At 47.6% G+C, this 19,228-nt stretch overlaps 8 protein-coding genes across 8 annotated transcripts; 6 read left to right on the top strand and 2 right to left on the bottom strand.

Annotated features, from left to right (window-relative positions):
* Positions 1-1,334: 1,334 nt before the first annotated feature.
* Positions 1,335-2,748, top strand: N7479_007746 (phosphatase PAP2 family protein; the record flags this gene model as incomplete). Its single annotated transcript, XM_057255440.1, has 2 exons — positions 1,335-1,756; positions 1,869-2,748. 2 exons carry the CDS (start codon positions 1,335-1,337, stop codon positions 2,746-2,748), a joined length of 1,302 nt encoding a protein of 433 aa, XP_057109302.1.
* Positions 2,749-4,402: 1,654 nt separating this feature from the next.
* On the bottom strand, positions 4,403-6,414 carry N7479_007745 (phospholipid:diacylglycerol acyltransferase; the record flags this gene model as incomplete). Its single annotated transcript, XM_057255439.1, has 3 exons — positions 4,403-4,548; positions 4,621-6,028; positions 6,103-6,414. 3 exons carry the CDS (start codon positions 6,412-6,414, stop codon positions 4,403-4,405), a joined length of 1,866 nt encoding a protein of 621 aa, XP_057109301.1.
* Positions 6,415-6,664: 250 nt separating this feature from the next.
* Positions 6,665-7,373, top strand: N7479_007744 (peptide alpha-N-acetyltransferase MAK3; the record flags this gene model as incomplete). Its single annotated transcript, XM_057255438.1, has 2 exons — positions 6,665-7,031; positions 7,119-7,373. The coding sequence occupies exons 1-2, from the start codon at positions 6,687-6,689 to the stop codon at positions 7,371-7,373; spliced, it is 600 nt and encodes a 199-aa protein (XP_057109300.1). The 5' UTR covers positions 6,665-6,686.
* Positions 7,374-8,073: 700 nt separating this feature from the next.
* On the top strand, positions 8,074-8,456 carry N7479_007743 (uncharacterized protein; the record flags this gene model as incomplete). Its single annotated transcript, XM_057255437.1, is given in 2 exon segments — positions 8,074-8,297; positions 8,309-8,456. 2 exon segments carry the CDS (start codon positions 8,074-8,076, stop codon positions 8,454-8,456), a joined length of 372 nt encoding a protein of 123 aa, XP_057109299.1.
* A 1,028-nt stretch (positions 8,457-9,484) lies between these two features.
* On the top strand, positions 9,485-10,071 carry N7479_007742 (uncharacterized protein; the record flags this gene model as incomplete). Its single annotated transcript, XM_057255436.1, has 2 exons — positions 9,485-9,614; positions 9,908-10,071. The coding sequence occupies 2 exons, from the start codon at positions 9,485-9,487 to the stop codon at positions 10,069-10,071; spliced, it is 294 nt and encodes a 97-aa protein (XP_057109298.1).
* A 2,166-nt stretch (positions 10,072-12,237) lies between these two features.
* N7479_007741 (Zn(II)2Cys6 transcription factor domain-containing protein) lies at positions 12,238-13,057 on the top strand (the record flags this gene model as incomplete). The annotated part of the gene is made up of 2 exons (XM_057255435.1): positions 12,238-12,437; positions 12,469-13,057. 2 exons carry the CDS (start codon positions 12,238-12,240, stop codon positions 13,055-13,057), a joined length of 789 nt encoding a protein of 262 aa, XP_057109297.1.
* A 394-nt stretch (positions 13,058-13,451) lies between these two features.
* Positions 13,452-17,663, bottom strand: N7479_007740 (uncharacterized protein; the record flags this gene model as incomplete). Its single annotated transcript, XM_057255434.1, has 3 exons — positions 13,452-16,105; positions 16,208-16,559; positions 16,623-17,663. The coding sequence occupies 3 exons, from the start codon at positions 17,661-17,663 to the stop codon at positions 13,452-13,454; spliced, it is 4,047 nt and encodes a 1,348-aa protein (XP_057109296.1).
* A 365-nt stretch (positions 17,664-18,028) lies between these two features.
* On the top strand, positions 18,029-19,007 carry N7479_007739 (uncharacterized protein; the record flags this gene model as incomplete). The annotated part of the gene is made up of 2 exons (XM_057255433.1): positions 18,029-18,205; positions 18,270-19,007. The coding sequence occupies 2 exons, from the start codon at positions 18,029-18,031 to the stop codon at positions 19,005-19,007; spliced, it is 915 nt and encodes a 304-aa protein (XP_057109295.1).
* Between the last annotated feature and the right edge of the window lie 221 nt (positions 19,008-19,228).

The following is a 19,228-nucleotide window of genomic DNA, read 5'->3' as shown; positions in this document are numbered from 1 at the left end:
GAGTCTCAACGTCAATGCATACTATGGAGTATACTACGACGGAGTACGGAGTACGGAGTAAACGTGCGCCGTGGGCCAATAGCCTTAATAGGAGCTATTCCGTACATGTAGTATTGTTGAGCTCCAGGGCTGGTATTTAGATGTTACAAACTGTGCATAAGCGAAATTGGGAAATTGTGATGAGTTTCGTTACCGGGACTAAACCTTCGATGGCAAGGGAGAAGCAGCCAATCAGGGTCCGATGATGGATCTTATATGGAAAATTTGCGAAAATTACGAAAATTTTCGTACCAGCTGTATTTCTGCAGTAGACTCATACATATGGAGTACATAGTACCATCATACTGTAGTATTGAGCAATATTTATTTGGAGATGGCTTAAGTGAAAGTTGCCTAGGCCATTGATATATTTGATATACTATACCCATATACAATATTAAAAGTTATAGTGCAAATTGTAATATCCTCGGGAGTCTCGGAGCAAGCACATCTGCATAATAAAACATATCGGACCATCGACACAACAAAGCCCGAGATGTGCCCAGAAATGTGATCTCCGTGGCTTCCGTAGCTTCCGAGCCAAATTCCCAGACCGGATCTCCACGATTGTATTATTAAATACTGCCGAGAGCTCCGGACAAAATTGCAATAGAAATGAGATGGATCTTGAGAAACCATTTGAATACTTTTGAATGGAGCTTCGTAGTACTTAAAAAAACGGAGTAATTTATTATTTAAAATATCAAATACTATATAAACTAAAACTACTAACAACTCACTACTCCGTACATAGTGCCGGCTTACATAGATTGAGCATAAAATTAAAGGTCCGAGGTAATTTTAAGTAACATTTGAGGTATCCCTGTAATACCAAAATTACACCCAAAATTTACTAGTACGATTGATATTGGTAAATACCAATACGCCCCAATACTTCAAGTTCCCATGGGTTGAAATCCAGGTCTTTTCTTCCCCTTCCTTTTTCTCATCTCTTCTTTAATTCTTAATATCTCCGATTCAGGGCTCTAAGTGGTCTCCGTGGTTTTCTCGAGTTCTGTTTATCCTGGGTTTTTCTTGGTTGCGCCCTTTCTCCTTGCATACCGACCCTTGTCGACGTGACCTCCTGAGTTCCCTGGGACTAACGCCCCTCGGCCCTATCCTTCACCTTCCTATCGGCCCATCTCAACTTTTCTAGAGCCTCTTTTCTGGCCAACGATAGACTTTTTTTTCCACTACGCGACTCACTTCTATCTCGTCCCGCGACAATTCTTGATCTCTCAACCATCCCTTTTCCAAAGTGATCCGGAGCCTCCTGGAGGAGACTCACCGCGAAGATGAGCGCTTCCTATCCGTCATGGAAAGACCGCACGCAAAGCCAGTTTGGAAAGCTTCAGATCCAAATACCATGGCGCTCATTCCAGCTCCTGGTGCCACATCGCATGCGTCGCAAGCTCCGGTCCAAACTCCGAAGCCGCATCTCACCTACCTCGTCCATATCGAGGTTGCAAACCTCGTTCTCGCCAGCCGACACCCTCAGATCCTTACAAGCTCACCGATGGACGGTGTATGACTTCCAATACCTTTTGCTTCTCATCATCGGAATATTCTCCTTGACTATTATCCAGTCTCCTGGTCCACTGGGAAAGACGGCGATTGCCACCGGTCTTTTGTGCTCCCTTCTCATGCCAGTCACCCGCCAATTCTTCTTGCCTTTCCTCCCCGTTGCCGGATGGCTTATCTTCTTCTATGGATGCCAGTAAGTTTTTGCTTTCTGTGGAGTTTCTTGCGGCAGATGCGCCTGCCATGGCCTTGTGCCGTGAGCAGAATGTGCAGGGGTGCGAACATTGCTAACATGTGTTTTTCTCTAGATTCGTTCCAAGCGATTGGCGGCCTGCCATTTGGGTTCGAGTGTTACCCGCCATGGAAAACATCCTATACGGTGCCAACATTAGCAACATTCTATCCGCCCACCAAAATGTAGTGCTTGACATTCTGGCATGGATTCCCTATGGACTCTGCCATTACGGAGCGCCATTCGTCGTTTCGTTGATCCTTTTCTTCTTCGGCCCCCCGGGAACGACCCCTCTGTACGCCCGGACTCTCGGATACATCAGCATGCTGGCTGTCTTCATTCAACTTTCTTTCCCCTGCTCGCCACCCTGGTACGAAAATCTGTATGGTTTGGCTCCAGCCGATTACTCAATGCAAGGAAACCCAGCTGGTCTTGCTCGCATTGACAAGCTGCTGGGTATTGATCTGTACACTTCGGGCTTCAAGCAGTCCCCCGTTGTTTTCGGTGCATTCCCTTCGCTTCATGCTGCCGACTCCACCCTGGCAGCACTGTTCATGAGCCACGTCTTCCCGCGTTTGAAGCCCCTCTGGGTTACCTACACTCTGTGGATGTGGTGGGCTACCATGTATCTTTCTCACCACTACGCAGTCGATCTTGTTTGTGGTGGTCTACTTGCCACAGTTGCCTTCTACTTTGCGAAGACCCGATTCCTGCCTCGAGTCCAGGCCGACAAGATGTTCCGCTGGGACTATGACTATGTTGAGATCGGTGACTCTTCTCGCGAATTCGGGTATGATCTTGCCAGCTTGGACGGTGATTTCAACTTGGATAGCGACGAGTGGACCGTGGGCTCCTCTTCTTCCGTTTCCTCGGGCTCTCTGAGCCCCGTGGATGATCATTACACCTGGGAAAGCGAAACTCTCACCTCGAACCAAGACATCGAGGCTGGACGCTAATCCTCGAGCCTCACTTGCCCATGTCGCTTGGCACAATCCATGCTTGCATCTACTTCTTTTGAATCGGCGTTACGTTTGACGACAATGTTTGGGAACATTATCTGCATCGAGCAATCTTCGACACCCTAAGGTTTTTAATAAAACCTCCGGTTCGTGCGGTCCTTCCGCCCCGAGCTGAAGGTACTCTTCACCTTCTGGCTGTATATGCCTCGCCACCCCACTTGGGGCTGGCAACTCCGTCTATAATATTAATACCGGTGGCGGAAGGGATCTGGCCTTGTTCACCTGCCTGCATTCACCAATCCCCTGCACCGCCACCGTTGGCAACCTTCGCTTGTACACATTCTTGGACACCCTCGGGTGTTCCTCTATTTTTTCCGGCCCATGTCTTTCGCTACGACTTTATGAACTGGGCGAGCCACCTTTTTTTTTTGCCTTCGGCTCGTCCAGATGAACAAATATTTTTACCATTCGTGTCGCTCGCTCGCTCATCATAGGCGCCTGGGACCCTGAAACTGTTTTTTTTTTTTGGGAAGACAAAAAGTTTCGGTGCTTTTTGCTGCACCACCACTCGCTGTGCACTAGAAGGATTTTTGAATATCAGCTGTTTTACGACATTTTGCATCGGTACATGAAAGGAGGGTTTTCAAAAAGATCATCTCGATCTACCCCCCGTGCCTACGCCTAGCAGGTGATTAATCGGCGTTGACATTGTGTGGATTCTTTCCGTGTGGATTCGACACGGAAAAGATCCGAGGAAAGGAAAGAAGGGCGACATTGAAACTTGTTGCCCTTGCTTTCAAAGTTTGAGTGACCATGGCAGCTAGGGTGAACGGGATTTTGGTACTTTTGACGGAGGCCATCTTCCTGTCCTCGAGTTTCGCACATTCTCTTCGCTTTTGGCTTTTGAGGATGAAAGCTGATCCGACAACCTAATGCATCCACACCTCCCGTGACACCCCCTATACGACTTGTTCGGTTGGGGTCCTGTGCCTCTTATCGTTACTTTTGGCGGTGAGATCCCATTGGGTATTGCTAGCATTATTTTTAATCAGCGTATTGAGTTAATGAATCATTGTACATTATCTACATTTCTGGGTTTTATTGTATATACTAGATGCATCTTGTAGTATACATGTAACTTAGCAGCTATCTAAACCCTCGTCTCCAGGCCCATATGAAGAGCCCTGGAGAACCCCCGTCTGTGTGATAAGGACCAGCAAACGGAACATGTGATCCCTGCTTCTCACGGCCAGTGAACAGTCTAGCTCCGTCGATCACACGGGATCACCTGGGCAGTTGCTGGTAGCTTGCATATACCACCGAAGTACGGAGTAGTTTTTGGCGCTAGGAAAGAATGTATCCGCCCTTATCCGTAATACAAGAGGTTGGAATTTACGTATGGACTTGATGACATGGTTTTATTTAGGTATTCTATACTCCGTAATAACTGAAATACGTCACCGAAAGAAATATAATGGTTTCATATAAGGGTTTGCCATAAAGAAATGTACAAGAATGCTGGGTCATAAGCAAAACCCCATCTATCTAGAGAATCCCGTGTCTAAAAACAGGTAAGTGTGTGTATCAAAAGAAAACGCAAGCCAAATGAAAGAACAATTATCCACGACAGTCATAATGAAACCAATTCGATCTACTCTTCGTCAAAAATTTGTACACGATCCGCATACTCGCGGATTTTGGAGAAGAAAGTCTCTTCGATCAAATCGCCTTTGCCGCCAGCGACACGGAGAAGAAGGTCGTTGAGTGAGGCACGGCCTAGGATATCCACGTGGTCACCTATATGAAGTTAGTTGTCGGTCATATAGCGTAGGGAAGAGTAAGTAAGGAAGCAGCAAAAGAAGAACATACCAGTGTTGGGACCACCGCGGGGCGAGAAGCGATCAGGCTCGTGAGGCATCTCAAAGACCTTGATCTTTGTGCCGGCTGGGTTATAACGCTTCATGCGCCAGCCTTTAGCGCACATGTATCCTGTACTAAGCAGGTTCACGGTGCCGTCACCCTCGCCCATTAAAACGCCGTGGTCGACGCCTTCGTTGTTGGTGATGGTGGTGTCCATGCTGATAGTGAGGTTGACCAGTGGGTCGGGCTCTTCCTGGTAGAAATAGCTCCGCTCAGTGGCTTTCCCCACGCCATAGAAGCAGTATATCTTCATGTCTGGGGCGAGGGGCAGGCGCGCCTCTAGAGGGTTGAGCCATGTCCGCGGGTCCTTCTCGTTGGCTTCGACCTCGCGTTTTGTATGCGCGACGCCGTGCGAGTAGCTATTCAGAACCTGGTTCCGGTACCATTCTTCGCTATGGTCCAAGAGGTATTGAAGACTGTCTGACGTGGTGAGGTTGCGTTGTGTCAAGGATGAATTGGTGTTTTGGAAGTAGAGCACGTTGCCAAAGGTCAGGGGCTGGCCTGGTTGGTCATCGGGTGCCCAGGTCGAGTTTCCCCATACGGCCTCGCCACCTTTTGGTAGCATACTGGAGATACCAGGCATTGCGCGGAAGATCTCCGCACGTTCCTCTTTCGATAGGAATTTTTCCAGTCCGTACACGGCAAAGGCATTCAGTTGCGCTGTATCCCGCATTTCTCCGGACAAAACTGCGGTCAATCCCTTGACAGCACCCAGCATGCAGCCGCTGATGTTGACCCACGAGGCAATATGTTTGTTTACCCAGTCTTTGCCGCCCTTTCCGTGTGCCTCACTTTCTACCCACTTGAAGAAAAATAACACTACCTGAGATCCCATGCTGTGCGATGCTAGTGTGATCTTCTCCCCCTGTGTCTCCACCGCGGTCTCAATGTAGGACTTGAGTCGAGTGAAATACCTATCGCGAACTTCGAGGTTGAGATATGAGAGTCTCCAGTCGTATGCAGCAGTAAATGCATTGGTCGGATCATAGCCGATGGTAGCCAAGTTCTCTAGGATTTTATTCCATATCCAATATCCTGTGATAAAGAAATCCGTGGCATCGAATCCCTGCGCAGCACGGAGCTTAATGCCAGGCGGATCAAGGCCAGTATCCCGATCGAGCATGACATGGTTCTTCCACTCAGCTTTATCCATGACTAACGCTCTCATCATGCTCCAGCTGCCCCATAATCGTCGGCGGAAGTATTGTCGTGAATTCTCCCCCGTGCCCCAGCTCTCTAAGCCAGTCGAGATAACTCCGGGGATCATCACGATGGGATGTTTGGCTTCTACGCCCTGGGACCGAAGATGTAGTCCAACGGCAAACGAATCATAGCTGACGGTATCGCGTTCGCGTTGCTATATTCCCATATAAAGTCAGTCAGCTGGTAACAAGATGTAGAAATAAAAACGCTCCCTTGGAAAACACGTACCGAGAATTCTTTCACCTCACTCACAATTCCCTGTGGAATGGACTCAATCCATGAGTCGAGATTCAGGTCCATGAACAAATCCAGGCTTATGACCTCATGCTGGTTCGCGAAGAACAATGCGATAAAGATGCCGAAGATCCCGCCCAGCATGAAAATGAACCCATTGCGACGTTTACTCCGGGGTTTGATAATTAGCTGCTTGACCTTTGCATCCTCGAACTCCGCACGAAGCCGTTCTTCCTCGTGTTTTGTATCTCCGCTAATCTTGTCAGAGGGCGGGACCTTGTTCTTGCCTGTGCGGCGGCGGAACATAGCGACCAACCACGAGGACGGTAGGAGAAGAGGACCTGATCGATTTGCCTGGAAGATTAATATTAAGAACAAGACCAACAGATTTGAAAAAAAAAACAAACAAAAAGAATGAAATAAGAAAACGAAGGGGATAAAAAATGCACGGAAATGCATAAAGTCCGCGAACGGGCGGATCGGCATCACATGGCAAAGAGTTGACTTTCCTCAACACAAACACACACCCCACCCTGCGTCAACCCCAACCATCAGCCTAGTCCGATGACCTCGCTGTGATGAGCAATGCTTCCGATCTTCGCTACGTGCGATACGAAAAGTCGCGCGAAAATGAATATGTCGCCGCAATGCGCCAGCTGATCTCCAAAGATCTGTCCGAACCTTACAGCATCTACGTCTACCGCTACTTCCTATACCAATGGGGCGACCTGTGTTTCCTCGCGATGGATGATAAGGACGAGATGGTCGGGGTGGTGGTATCGAAGCTTGAGCCACACCGCGACGGCCCGCTGAGAGGATATATCGCCATGCTGGCCGTGCGCGAAGAGTATCGAGGCCGGGGAATTGCAACCAAGCTAGTGCGCATGGCTATCGATGCTATGATCGAGCGGGATGCAGATGAGGTATGTCTCTACGGCGGGGGTGACTGCTAGTCCCCAAAACAGGGTGGTCTAGAGGGTACGGTGGCTGACTTGTACGTGGTTTGGTAGATTGTGCTCGAAACCGAAATCACCAACACCGGCGCGATGAAACTGTACGAGCGGCTGGGTTTCCTTCGTAGCAAACAGCTCCACCGATATTACTTGAACGGCAACTCAGCCTACCGGCTTGTGCTCTATCTCAAAGAAGGCGTGGGCGCGATTCGGACGGGACTTGTTGATCCATACAGTCTTCCACCGTCAGTACCTGGTTTACCTGACGCGCGTGGAGAGCACTCGCATGCGAATATGGGGTCATTGGTTTGATTTTTGGTTGTAAGCAGCGCTATGAAGTTTACTCGTTGCTCTGTCAAGCTGTGCTGGCATGACATGTCATGATAATTTATGTGAAATGACCAGAATAGATATATACTTCACAGGAGCTGGCGTCCTTGTGGAACTTTATATTGTATAGAAAGACAAATTGCTGAGAAGTGTCCCAAATAGCTAATCTGCTCTAGTTGAGGATATGTCACAAGAGGGATGCAATAACGAGTATACATCATATCTTGGAGTTGAGGGCTCGCATTAATATATACAGTAAGGTATACAGAGTCCATACGGAGCCCAAGTTCTTCTCGGAAGAGTACCAGAAACAAATTCACTATTATATATATGACTAGCGATACAATAAACCTTGAAATCAGCGGATTAGCGCCTCAGGTCATGATCCTATAGATCATTGTTTCCAAGGTTGCTATGTAGGAAGAGAGAAGCTCTCTTCTTATTTCCTTTTCACCTCGATCTCCCCCTTTGGAACCCTAATATAACTTACTAATCTACTCCGTTTTTATTCTGCAACTTCTGCAAAGGAAAACTCAAAGCATCACTCCATACATTTTTCCTCAACACCATGCCCGACCCTGGGGACTTTAATCACCTCTCCGGCACAGAAGCCTCCTTCAACAAGAATTTGTCTCCCCAAGCGTAGGTACCAGATGAAAAGATAACTGATCAGTACCAGAAAATGACCCAAGATGAGATTAATGATGGTCTTGGCTCTCCATTTGCGACCACCAAGTTCGCTTGCCATAGTGCTACTGGCATTTCCGAGAAGAGTATCATGCGGATTTATATCCAAATCCCTGTCACTAGAACAATCGCTCGTGGCATTAGAGCCCAAGCACAGCAGGCTGTCCCACAGCAGACACATACGGAACTGGCGGCACTCAAGAGACTTGCAGAACAGAAGTGTGAAGTAGTACCCCACATGAGAATATAGGCTACCATGAGGTACAGCAAGATGACGAAAGTTGTGTTCCAGGCGGCTATATTAACTATATGATGAAGTTCGGCAGCAATTTCGCATTGCATATGAGTATCTTTATCAATCCCCTCCACATAACGTGATGCTAACACAAACAAGAAAGCTAGCAATGTGTGCTTAGACACATAGACTCAGCCTTCAGGTACCCTGGGAAGATCAATTGTGACGAGACCACTAAGAACCTGTGAGTATCTGTTGGGCTCTCGACGCCAATCATAATAAGCTGTTATTTTTAGCTATATTTCAGGATTCTGTGATGCTGCATCCTTTGACTAAGCCATTCACTGATACAATTTTCGCAGGCTGGAGCTTAGTTGAGCTATCCACCAAGCCTAGCTGGCTTCTGGATAGTGGCAACTGAATATGGTGGTTAACAAAGTATCAAATAGCCTTTTAAACAATGAAGACAAGTAAAACTTGCACCACTTTCCCATATATACCCAGGGATAAGGGACAGCTCGGGGGATATTAGAAAAATGGAACGCCTGAAAGATGACAGGTAACACAATATACCCTGTCGAACAGAGCTCAATATAATATAGACGTTATGCTCCTAATAGTATTCTCAGCCTGAGGGGTGGCAACCATTTTATTATTATTACAGATAGGAATCAGTTACTATATACATCAACGATGCATGCTCTAAGTCGGTATACGCCGACTATTATTGGCCTCAGTGTGTCACTGTTCTTCGTGGCAACTGTCCTCATGGCCCTGCGATTTTATACTTATTTCTTTGTGGCCCGCCATAAGAGTGGCTGGGCTCTTACTTGGGCAACTGTTGGTTGGGTACGTTGGATTTTGGAAATCAACGAGTCTGTACACAGTGACTGACAGGATCAGGCTTTGGCAGTATCAAGTACACTGCTTTCCTGCCTTTCTCTTTACTACCAAATTATCACTGCTTCATGGATAATTCGAATTATCCAGGACTTCACTACACTCTCGGCAGTAACGATTATGAAGATTTCTATAATAATGTATATTCTTCACCTACAACAGGGGATCTACAAAATTGGCAGGTGGATTTTACTAGGTGCTATGAGTTTAAATGTGAGTGGCTTTTCTTGTCTCTTGATCACTTCAGCCGTGAAACTGGCTGAATACCGAGATGCAGGTCATTAGTATCATTGCATTGGTTCCTCTCTACTTTAGACAATGTGGTCCTTCGATGGACAAATCCGTGATCCAGTATAGGAAGTGTGGACAACAAGCAAAATTCCAGTCAATCTGGTTTGAAGGTATGTATAGGTCTGCTCTCTTTTTACAATAAACAACTAATTTAGACACCATTCGTAGTATGGGTAGTGGTGACAGACGTTTTGCTCATAATATACCCAATAGTCATGATGTGGAATCGTCGGATCCGCATACAACAGAAAATTCTCATCTGCATCTTGCTCAGTCTAGGTACTATAGGCACTGTCCTTGGTATCGCTAACTTGATAATTTATACTCTATTTAAACGTATGTGTATTGGTCCTGCTTGCTAGGGGAAGCACTTACATGAAGCTTTTACTAACATAATTCATAGCACATGTTGAAATACCCATCATCCTCAATATCACGGAAATGTGGACAGTATTGATCGCCTTGACTGGCGCTCCACTATGGCCACTTTTTAAGAAATGGGATCAACAGTCAAAGGAAAAACAAGCCAATAAGCCTGTCATGGCGACTTCAGATGCATTATGCTGACCCATGATGTGAGCATTCAACGAGAGTATGTCTCAAGCAAGGAAATAATGGAGAGAAAAGAAACGGCCCTGCAAAAACATTATTTAGCTTTAACCTGAACTATATATAAAATATTTGCATTACTAGCTCAAGCCATGTTGCTACATATTACGGAGGAACTAGTATCGTGACCATTCTATGGTCTCCCTCCGAATATCTTCATCGGCACATTGTATAGCGGTTCGGTTCCTGACATCTTTGACATTAGGATCCGCTCCTTCCCCAAGAAGATAATGAATGACGTCGATTTTCCGAAGGAACACTGCCTTGTGAAGAGGGGTTTCTCCCATGAAGAAATTCATGTTCCAAGAAGGTTGATGGTCTTGATACATGATACCGTTAATCGGAGCGATTATACACTGTATGATAATGTGCGCGGTTGGAGTTATACTTGGTTTAGGCTTCCCATCATAATAGCTAGCTGATCTGGTAAGGCTACAGAGCCTCGGAATTCTGTACAGACGACGGCGGTCTTGACAGAAGGGAAATAAGCCCTCTTTTCCTGGTGAAGTGCAATGACTCGATTCATGTCAGACTAGACATTGGCGTCACCAGTAAAAGGATCAGGCCTTGCCGCTGGCAGTGGTACAATTTGTGCGAGTATCGCACCGTGCGGTGATGCAATAACAACGACTGAACATGACCCGAGGCCAGAGGCCGCCCTTTTGTGTGAAACCGAGGAACTAGACGCTGCCCATTGGGACCGTTCGCACCGGCTCGTAGCCATGGTCCAAAGTTGCCAAGGTCATGCGTAGACATTCTTTTTCAAGTTTCGATCAAATTAGGGATATGCTTGAATGGAACTGAGTCGGGAGTTGCGAATCGAGATGAGCGGAGGGGAAGAGGAGAGGGGCTGAGATAACAGCCACGAACTACTCAGGCTTACGAAACATAGCCCAGAAAACCTAGGAATTGACTCAATTGCATTCGGTCATTACTGGGCGCCCAAAGTTTAGTACTAAGCCCAGCTCCCCAGCTAAATATCGATATTGTTCCAATAGAAAGAAGAAAAAGACGGTTAGAATATCTTAACAGGCTGGTAGCTCTGCGTATGCTCCGAGGTCCAAACGAGAGTCAGTCCAGGACATGTACGGAGTAAGCTGAACAAGCACTGCGGATTTTCAAGTGTAGCATTCCATTATCAAAGATCGTCAACCTTTTGAAACATTAATTTCCTCACGGGAGAAACAAGACAGAGTTACTCCACAATATCGATGTCATTCATTATCTTCTTAGAGAAGGAGCGGACCCTAATGTCAAAGATGTCAGAAAGCGAACTGCTATGCAATGTGCTGATGAATATACTCGGAAGAAAATCACTACATCAGCGATTAGGACCTGGTCTGATGCATTACTATTAAACATCAGGCGTCACAGGGAGGCAACTTTTGACATTAGTAGTTGGACTCACCTAAGAATCGGGAGATCCATTAAACCCATCGATAGCATGATATCCTACCCCTTTTCAAAAAGATTTTGCAGAATATCCTTTGTATTTTGTTTTGTCCTAGTGGCCTCATAGATATATAGACCGGAAATAAAGGCACTCCATGATGGAGCAGCTCTTCACAAAACAGGTTCTTTATGTTGGAATCATGATAAATCAAGCGTATCATTCATGGACTAGAAGCTATTAGGACAATAAATTGGGGGAAAGAGGTTGAAGTGATATACGTTATATCTGCACCTTGTAAGGACATATATATAATTGGATGCTACACAGTATCTTTATGAAAATGAATCCAATTGTGAACAAGAGTCTTTAGTCAGCCACTTATTCTGTTTTTAAATGTCTTAGGTTCTAGATATTTCCTTATTGTGGCTAGTTGGAAGGACAAGAAAAAGGTTATGTCACATAGTGTCACATGTGAAAACATGTGATATATGCCATTTCTGTTGTAGTATAGGCTAAATCAAAGCTATCGCATTTCTACTTTACAATGTACATGAACTTCGTGTCTAGCCACGTCTGTTTTTTTCGTCGGATATCCCGGTTATGCGATTCTATGCCTATAAGCATGGATCTGACTGTGAAATTGTGGAACCTGTGCCTGTTATATACATTGCCACTGCCGAGGTCCCCCAGTCCCCCAACTTTCATTTAGAATTCAAAACATCTCAACCCCTATGGATTCCACAGCACTCAGACGCATTCAAGGCCCATCTGGGATAACAAAAACAAACAAACAAGGTCGTCGACCTGGAAAAATAGCCTGCACAGCTTGCCACGCCCGCAAGAAGCGATGTGACATCGCCCCGCCATATCACCAGTGCACGCACTGTCGCAAAGAAGATCAAGTATGCGTCCCGCGAGATTCAATTGAGAGGTATGTAGAAACAAGAAACTACAGATACTAGTTCCAAGACTTACAAAACCATTGGAAGACCTACCCGGCCCCAAGTCCCCAAACGCAACAACACCCAGAAACCTAGTAAGAGTCACGAAAACAAATCCCCCCTCAATGGGTTTCTGCCAAGAGGAATCGACCACCACGAAATACCTCGCTGGAGTGCGCTATATTCGTCGTACTCGGAAATATGTCGGCTACTGCCTCCTCTCACGCCTACTTCTGCTTCTCCGTCCCCGTCGCCCGAGATCGAAGAGGATATTGCACACGCGCCAACTATACCAAACAAGAGAAAGCGGGATGCGTCTTCATCAGGGTTGGACTCTTCGAAGCGTTTTCAGTCTGATGTTTTACACACGGATCGGGCGCAGACGGCTTCCATAAAGGGGATCAGCATACCTGCTTCTCAATCTCCATCTCGGTCTCCGTCTCCGGCGCCTTTAGAGGAAAAGGCTGGTTTGGAGAAGGCGTTAGGTTGTGAAGCTGAGGTTCTGCACGGGGGTCCTGCTCCGGCCAGGGAGAGACTTCCAAGTCGTGGGGACTCCAGTTCTAACTATGCTGTTTTTATGAATGATCTCGATGCATTGCTTAGATTTTGATGGGTTGCTTAGATTTTGATGGGTTGCTTAGATTTTGATGGGTTGCTTAGATTTTGATGGGTTGCTTAGATTTTGATGGGTTGCTTAGATTTTGATGGGTTGCTTAGATTTTGATGGTGCTTCAATTGAAAAGGAAAGTGTATTTGCCCACGACTGGATGAATATATATTCAGAAGATGTTATTCTGGACATTGCACCTCTATGATTCTATATTTTCAGATAATGTACAGTATAGATACAAGGTGACGGGGAAGTAGGCAGACTAGAGTACATCAAACAAACACCAGCCAAAACAAACCCGCCGAATGGGATATTCATGCAACACGCTAGCGTCAAAAATGTAGAAGGATCGAAGAATGCACGAATGATGTAAAAAAGGAGGAGGATTGGGAGATTATTGGTTTTTGTGTTTGTCTTGGTCGCGGTCGTCGCGGTCTTTGTCTTTGCGGACGATGGGAACCTGAATGGCGTTTTGCATCTTCCAAGTCAGAGGCCGTGGTACACCACGCCATTCCTTATCCAAGATGGACGCTGCATCCAGCATAATCGGGGAAGGATGCTGGGGGGCATAGCGGGTTGCACCAAGAATGAGGTCACGTTTGATGAGAGCGTTGGCAAGGCGGATTTGGAGATCACGCTGTTCGCCCCTAGGCTTCCATCCGATGAGGTATAGAATAGGATTTTGACGGAACTCGGAGGGAAGCTCGTCCAGAATGGAGTCTGGAAGCCTGTAGTTTTCATGGTGCAGGTCGATACCGATAATGACCTTGCCGGCATCGGAACTCCACAAATCTTTGTTAAGTTTCGTGGGTTTACCAAAGGATGCATTGCGACATAAGGAAGTCAAGACAGCCTGTTTCATCTTATAGGTCACGCTTTTTTTCATGCAAGAATACCGCCATATAACTAGGCAGATATTGTACTGGCGGCTCCTGAATGCAGCCAAAAACAAATCTTCCCAATTTTGTGGGGTTACCTCGAACAAAGGGTGCTCGAAAAACCGGAGGGTATACTGTAAAGCAACATGGACGTTCGCACCCAAGGCTTGCACAATGTGGCTGAGTGGGTAACTGTCAACAGTGAGATTATTGTCAATGCAGATTTCCATGAGCTCGTCTATCGATTTGAAATCCTTCAATCGAGCGGCCACACTGAACATCTGGCCGACCACTGAAGGGCTGAACCAATTTGCTCCCCATGTATTGGTCATGAGGCCGATGAAGGAGCCTACATCTTGCCCACTGTCCAAATGCGCCAAAAGAGAATCTTGGATTGTCTCCTGGAGTGCGCTGTGAATGGTGGAAAGGTTGGACATGTGACCACGCTGGACCATATGTTCAATGAGGTGGGCTTTTTCGCTGGGGACAACCAGGGCGCTGAGCAATGCGAGCCATGTTTCTGGGTTTGGACGCATGTGTAATCGAGGCATCGTCCTCAGGAAATGACGAAAGACACCCACATCCTGGCGTCGCGCAGCAGCCCGCAACAGGATATTATATGTGTCGGTGGTAGCCACATGCTCTGTGCATGAACACAGGGCTCGGGCAGTTTGAAGGAACTCATGTCGACAAAGGAATTCCAGTGCATTATTCAAAGCCGCAGTCGAGATGTAATTGGAGTATGTTTCTTCCATGAAAAGCGCCTCCAGATGTAGTTTAATCCGGACCACGTGCGGAAGCTTTGATAGAGACATGGCCTTCTCATCGAGCGTCGGTTGCCTCGCAGAAGTAACATCCTCGACGTGCTCGGTGAACTCCTTCACGGTAGCGATAACCGGACGAGGCAGCAGGATCTCGTCCAAATTCGAGCTGCTGTCCGACGTTTCGCCGAAATGCCAATTTCCACGAATTAACGGTACAGGCAGCTTCAAACGCTGCATCGCGCCCCGAGAGATGCACATCGGAACCGGTGGTTTGTGGATATCAACAAGGGGATCTCCCATAGCTTGTAAGCTCTGCGCGCGGGTAAAATGCCCTTCCACCAGCGCCATAATATGGTCTGTAGCACTCAAAACGACTCGACGGAGTAATCCCTTGTTCTGACTTGCAGGTAGGATGTGCACCCGACATCCATTATGGAGCGGGATGTACCAAATATTCTCTTTCAAGGTATAACGAGTCACGCCAGAAAACAGGGCGAGGGTCTCCTCTGGTACAAGTATTTCCTTCTTGTTCGAACTCTTCTTGGGATTTTTCCGGATATCGCGGTGCACTTGGTCCAGAATGTCCTTAGTCTCAAACCAAGCATTGTCGAAGAGCTTTGTTGAACGAGATTGATATTTCTTCTTCATATATTCGCGAAAGCGCAACTTCTTCCGATCTCGAATCGATGTATTTCGTAAAAAGAGTTGCTTCTGCGTAAGAGGCGAAGGTTTGGCATTCAGGGGTTTATTGTGCAGTCGGCTTTTCTGTATTCTCTTCGCTCTCGTCAACGCGAAGCCACGTAGTGGTCTCCGAGAAGTGGCGTGTTCGGTATCTGTGAAGGAATCGACAGATTGTTTCTGACCCGCGGAGAGCCGACCTCCACCACTTTCATTCAAGCCATCAAAGCCAGTTTCCTTGCCCTTGCCTACTTCAGGACGCTCTCCAACTACCGTAGGAGACGATCGCGAATTTGAACCGTCAGGAGACCGGGAGGAAGACTCAGAGGAAATCCATTGGCGCGAGTGTCGGGAAAGCGAAGGAGAGGGACGGACTGCTGCGCAAAATGGAGAACCGGAAGTATGACCTAACCTCGCTGGAGAATCAATCGGTCTTAGGGAAGATATCCGTCGACGTTGCAAAGCAGGCGCAGCCCAGCGGGGATAGAGGAACAGAAGAGGCTCATCGGGGCCAGTCGCGACAGTGTCCAAGACGGCAGACAGACGCCTCCTTAGACACGGGCAGCCACGCAAGAGCATAAGGGACGATGCTCTAATGGCACCGGAGACATGAATGGAAAGGAGGTAAGAATTGGGCGCGTTACTATGTTTGAGGTGTTTTTCGATGGACCTTTTTGCCCCGAAAATTGCTGGCCGCCGAACGGGTAGGCGGTGGCCGGAGCTTGGCTCTGCCGGGTGAGCTGCTATACTTCATATGATATTCTTCCAATAATAATGTCTATTTCGCCTATACAGGGTGATTTTAATACATTAATAAATGTGGCCTTCACGGCCAATCTCAGCAGCCTTAGGAATGCCCCTGAAAACCCACCGCGTCGGCCTCGCACGCTGATTCAAGACTGGCCGTTTCGCCATCAATGTATCATGCTTGGTCACCGGAGTCAAGTCTAACAATTTCGTCCCTGAGTCTCCATGATCATCTTTAAAAACATCCGGTCCACTAATATGAAGCTTGCAAGATTCTGCAGCGCGGGCGAGATTGTCCTTCTTGCGTTGGACTGCATCGGCGTCTTTATCGGAATCGGTGGAGGTTTTGGACAGCTCACTAATCACGCCAGAAAGATATGTTGCAAATTGCCAGCGGGAGGTTTGGAATAGAAACATGGGCATTATATCGGGCATCTACCGCCAAAGTAGAGTTAGCCCGGTCTCAACATATAGATTAGGGGAAATCGTCCAACTCACCTTGTCATTCAGATAATAGAGCTCCTCGCCTCCGTCCTCAATAAATCTTTTCAGCGCGTCGATCCTCTCTCGGTCAATGGAAGCTAATTTCAAAGCATGCATCAAGCTGGGTATATCCCAAATCTCATCGACATGTGACTCCTCATCAACTGTCATGCTCGCATGATTCAACAACCCAGATCCAACACGGGCCAGTCCCGCAATCTGTTCCCGACTTCTCATCTTGGACGAGTGAATGGTAAAATAGTCCGGAGTAAGCATATGTGATTTCTCAAAGTCCGAGCGATCAATGTCCCGTCGTTCAAGGGCCTTAGTCCGTAGTCTTACCCATCGTCTCCTCCGAACAAACGAATGAAACCACGGCTGCGTACCATGCCACGAAGACGAAGTAAACGAAAAAGAATACTGCCAGCCTTGCTCATCGGTATCACCAGACATGTCAACATACCATGTCTTCCACGTCCATTCCCAGCTCGGATCAGGCAGCTGGGCATTCGTGATATTAACAGGACTCGGCCTGCGGTCCTGTGTCATCCAAGCGCTGGGGTCAAAGTTCAACAGCGAGCTGTGCGAGTAACGCGGTACGCCAAAAAAGAACCAGCCCCGCTGGTTCTCGTAGAGAATGTCCATTTCCGAGTGCGATTTGGTGTCATCGCGGTTGTTGGTTAGGTCTCCTGCTCCGTTCGCCTGGCCGCTGCCACTAGTGTTATGAGTCGAGACTCGTGACGGCGCAACGTCGACTGTTTCGATATCTCTGCTCCTGCTGCCTTCTCCGGCGGAGCTTGTTGAGACTGAACCCCCGCGCACCTGGGACGGTTCTCGGCTGAGCGAGTCGTTTGTATCAGGCGCGATACCGAGTCTATCGGGTTGCCATTTTGCGTATTTCCGCTTTGCGCGCTGGTCATGGACAGATGCACGGCTCAGGTGCTTCGTCAGGCTTCTTTCCTGAGTAAGGGTAGATGTGCGCGGTTGAAGTCCTTCGCCGGTGGGTTGCCGTGAAACGGTATTATCCACGAGGGAAATAGAAGACGAGTCCTCCATGATTGGTGTAATTTTATGTAAAGGAATGTGTCGGATATTGTTGACGCATCCCAGCTCCTCGAGTCGTGTAGAGTATTACTGAGTATGAGTATGCTGCACTCGCAGTATCTCAGGGGTTTGTATCAAAAGAAGGGATATAAGAGAATATAAGATGAAAATGTAAAGCTGTAGGGTATCGTAACAAAAGAAATTTATATAAGAAATCAAAAAACAAGAAACAATAGGGAGCGGAAAAAAACCCCCAAAACCTTACCAGTAGCAAGTCGACGCAACCTCGATGACATCGTTTGCGGGGATGAACGCCAAGGCCAGTTCCTGCAACAGATCGCGGGAACAGAAAAAAAAAACATCAACAACCACCCGCCATGGCAGCACCACATTACCGAAAAGTCGAGCTCCAATCTCCAGCAGACTTCACCTACCTATACGCCAACACGGTCGCGCTATCGCGCCGAAAACTCGACCTTTACTTCCCCCCTTCCGCAGCGGACAATGACACTCCCGATCCGATGCGCGAACGCGTCCAGGAGCTAATCGACGAGGTGAGACCAGAACAAGCATCTACGTACCCCTAAGCCTACCTCTAGACACTAATTATCAAAATAGTACATAAACCAAACCTTCGAATCAGCCTCGAACTCAATCAGCATCAACGGCATAGACTCCACTTCACCACAATTCCCCTTCCCGGCCGCATTCACCGCGCCAACAGAACAAATCGAATACGAGGCATTCGATACAGATCTTGCGTCGCGTGTGACGTCGCTATACGCGCAGCTGGAATCTCTCAATACGACTGTCGCGCAGCAGAGACGGGATGCGCCGAGGCGTGCGGCGAAAGAATATGCCGCGCAGTTGAAGAAGATGATTGAAGAGGAAGAGGAATATGAAGATGAATATGAATATGAGGCGGAGAGTGGAGGAAAAGACGCCGATAACGATACGGAGATGAGCGAATCTGCGAATCTGCAGCCCCAATTGAATAACGAAAATGAGAACACAACACCCGGCCAAGAGCCCGATAGTATGGATGTTGATTCTACCCCGAACGGAACTGGATCGGCGCAGACAGGTGCCCAGGCGCGCTCGCAGCGCCCACGTGGAAAACACGACCCGGCGTGGACGTTGCAGGTTGCGCTCGGGACGGAGGCGGAGCAGGAGCGGTGGAAGAGCGGGGATATTGCGAGTGTCTATGAGGATTCTTTACGGATGCTGCTGCGGTTGCAGGGCGAGGGCAATGCTATTGCGGAGGCTGGTGCAGAGGGTAATGCGTTGGCAACGACAGTAGGCAAGGCCGAGAGGGCTGGGCGTGCAGCTGAAGTGGTGGAGAACATGAATAAGTAAGGGCGTCGAGGGCTGATTGATTGACTAGCGTTCTCTTCTGTGTCATTTTTCTTTATTGGGTGCTATTGCAATGTTGGGGGCGTTTCGGGGCCTGGGGTTGTCCTAGGGATCATGATACCATGTTGTTTATTGTTGATGGCTCTGTTGAGTCGAAATCCTATCGTGTTTCATTTATTCAGACTGAACTCTGTCTGCTATCTATAGCAAAGGCAAATATTATT

The sequence above is a fragment of the Penicillium vulpinum genome (assembly GCF_028829585.1).
Source record: "Penicillium vulpinum strain IBT 29486 chromosome Unknown utg000003l_segment0_segment0, whole genome shotgun sequence".
Taxonomy (NCBI): Eukaryota; Fungi; Ascomycota; class Eurotiomycetes; order Eurotiales; family Aspergillaceae; genus Penicillium; species Penicillium vulpinum.
This window is presented reverse-complemented; position numbering and strand designations above follow the sequence as displayed.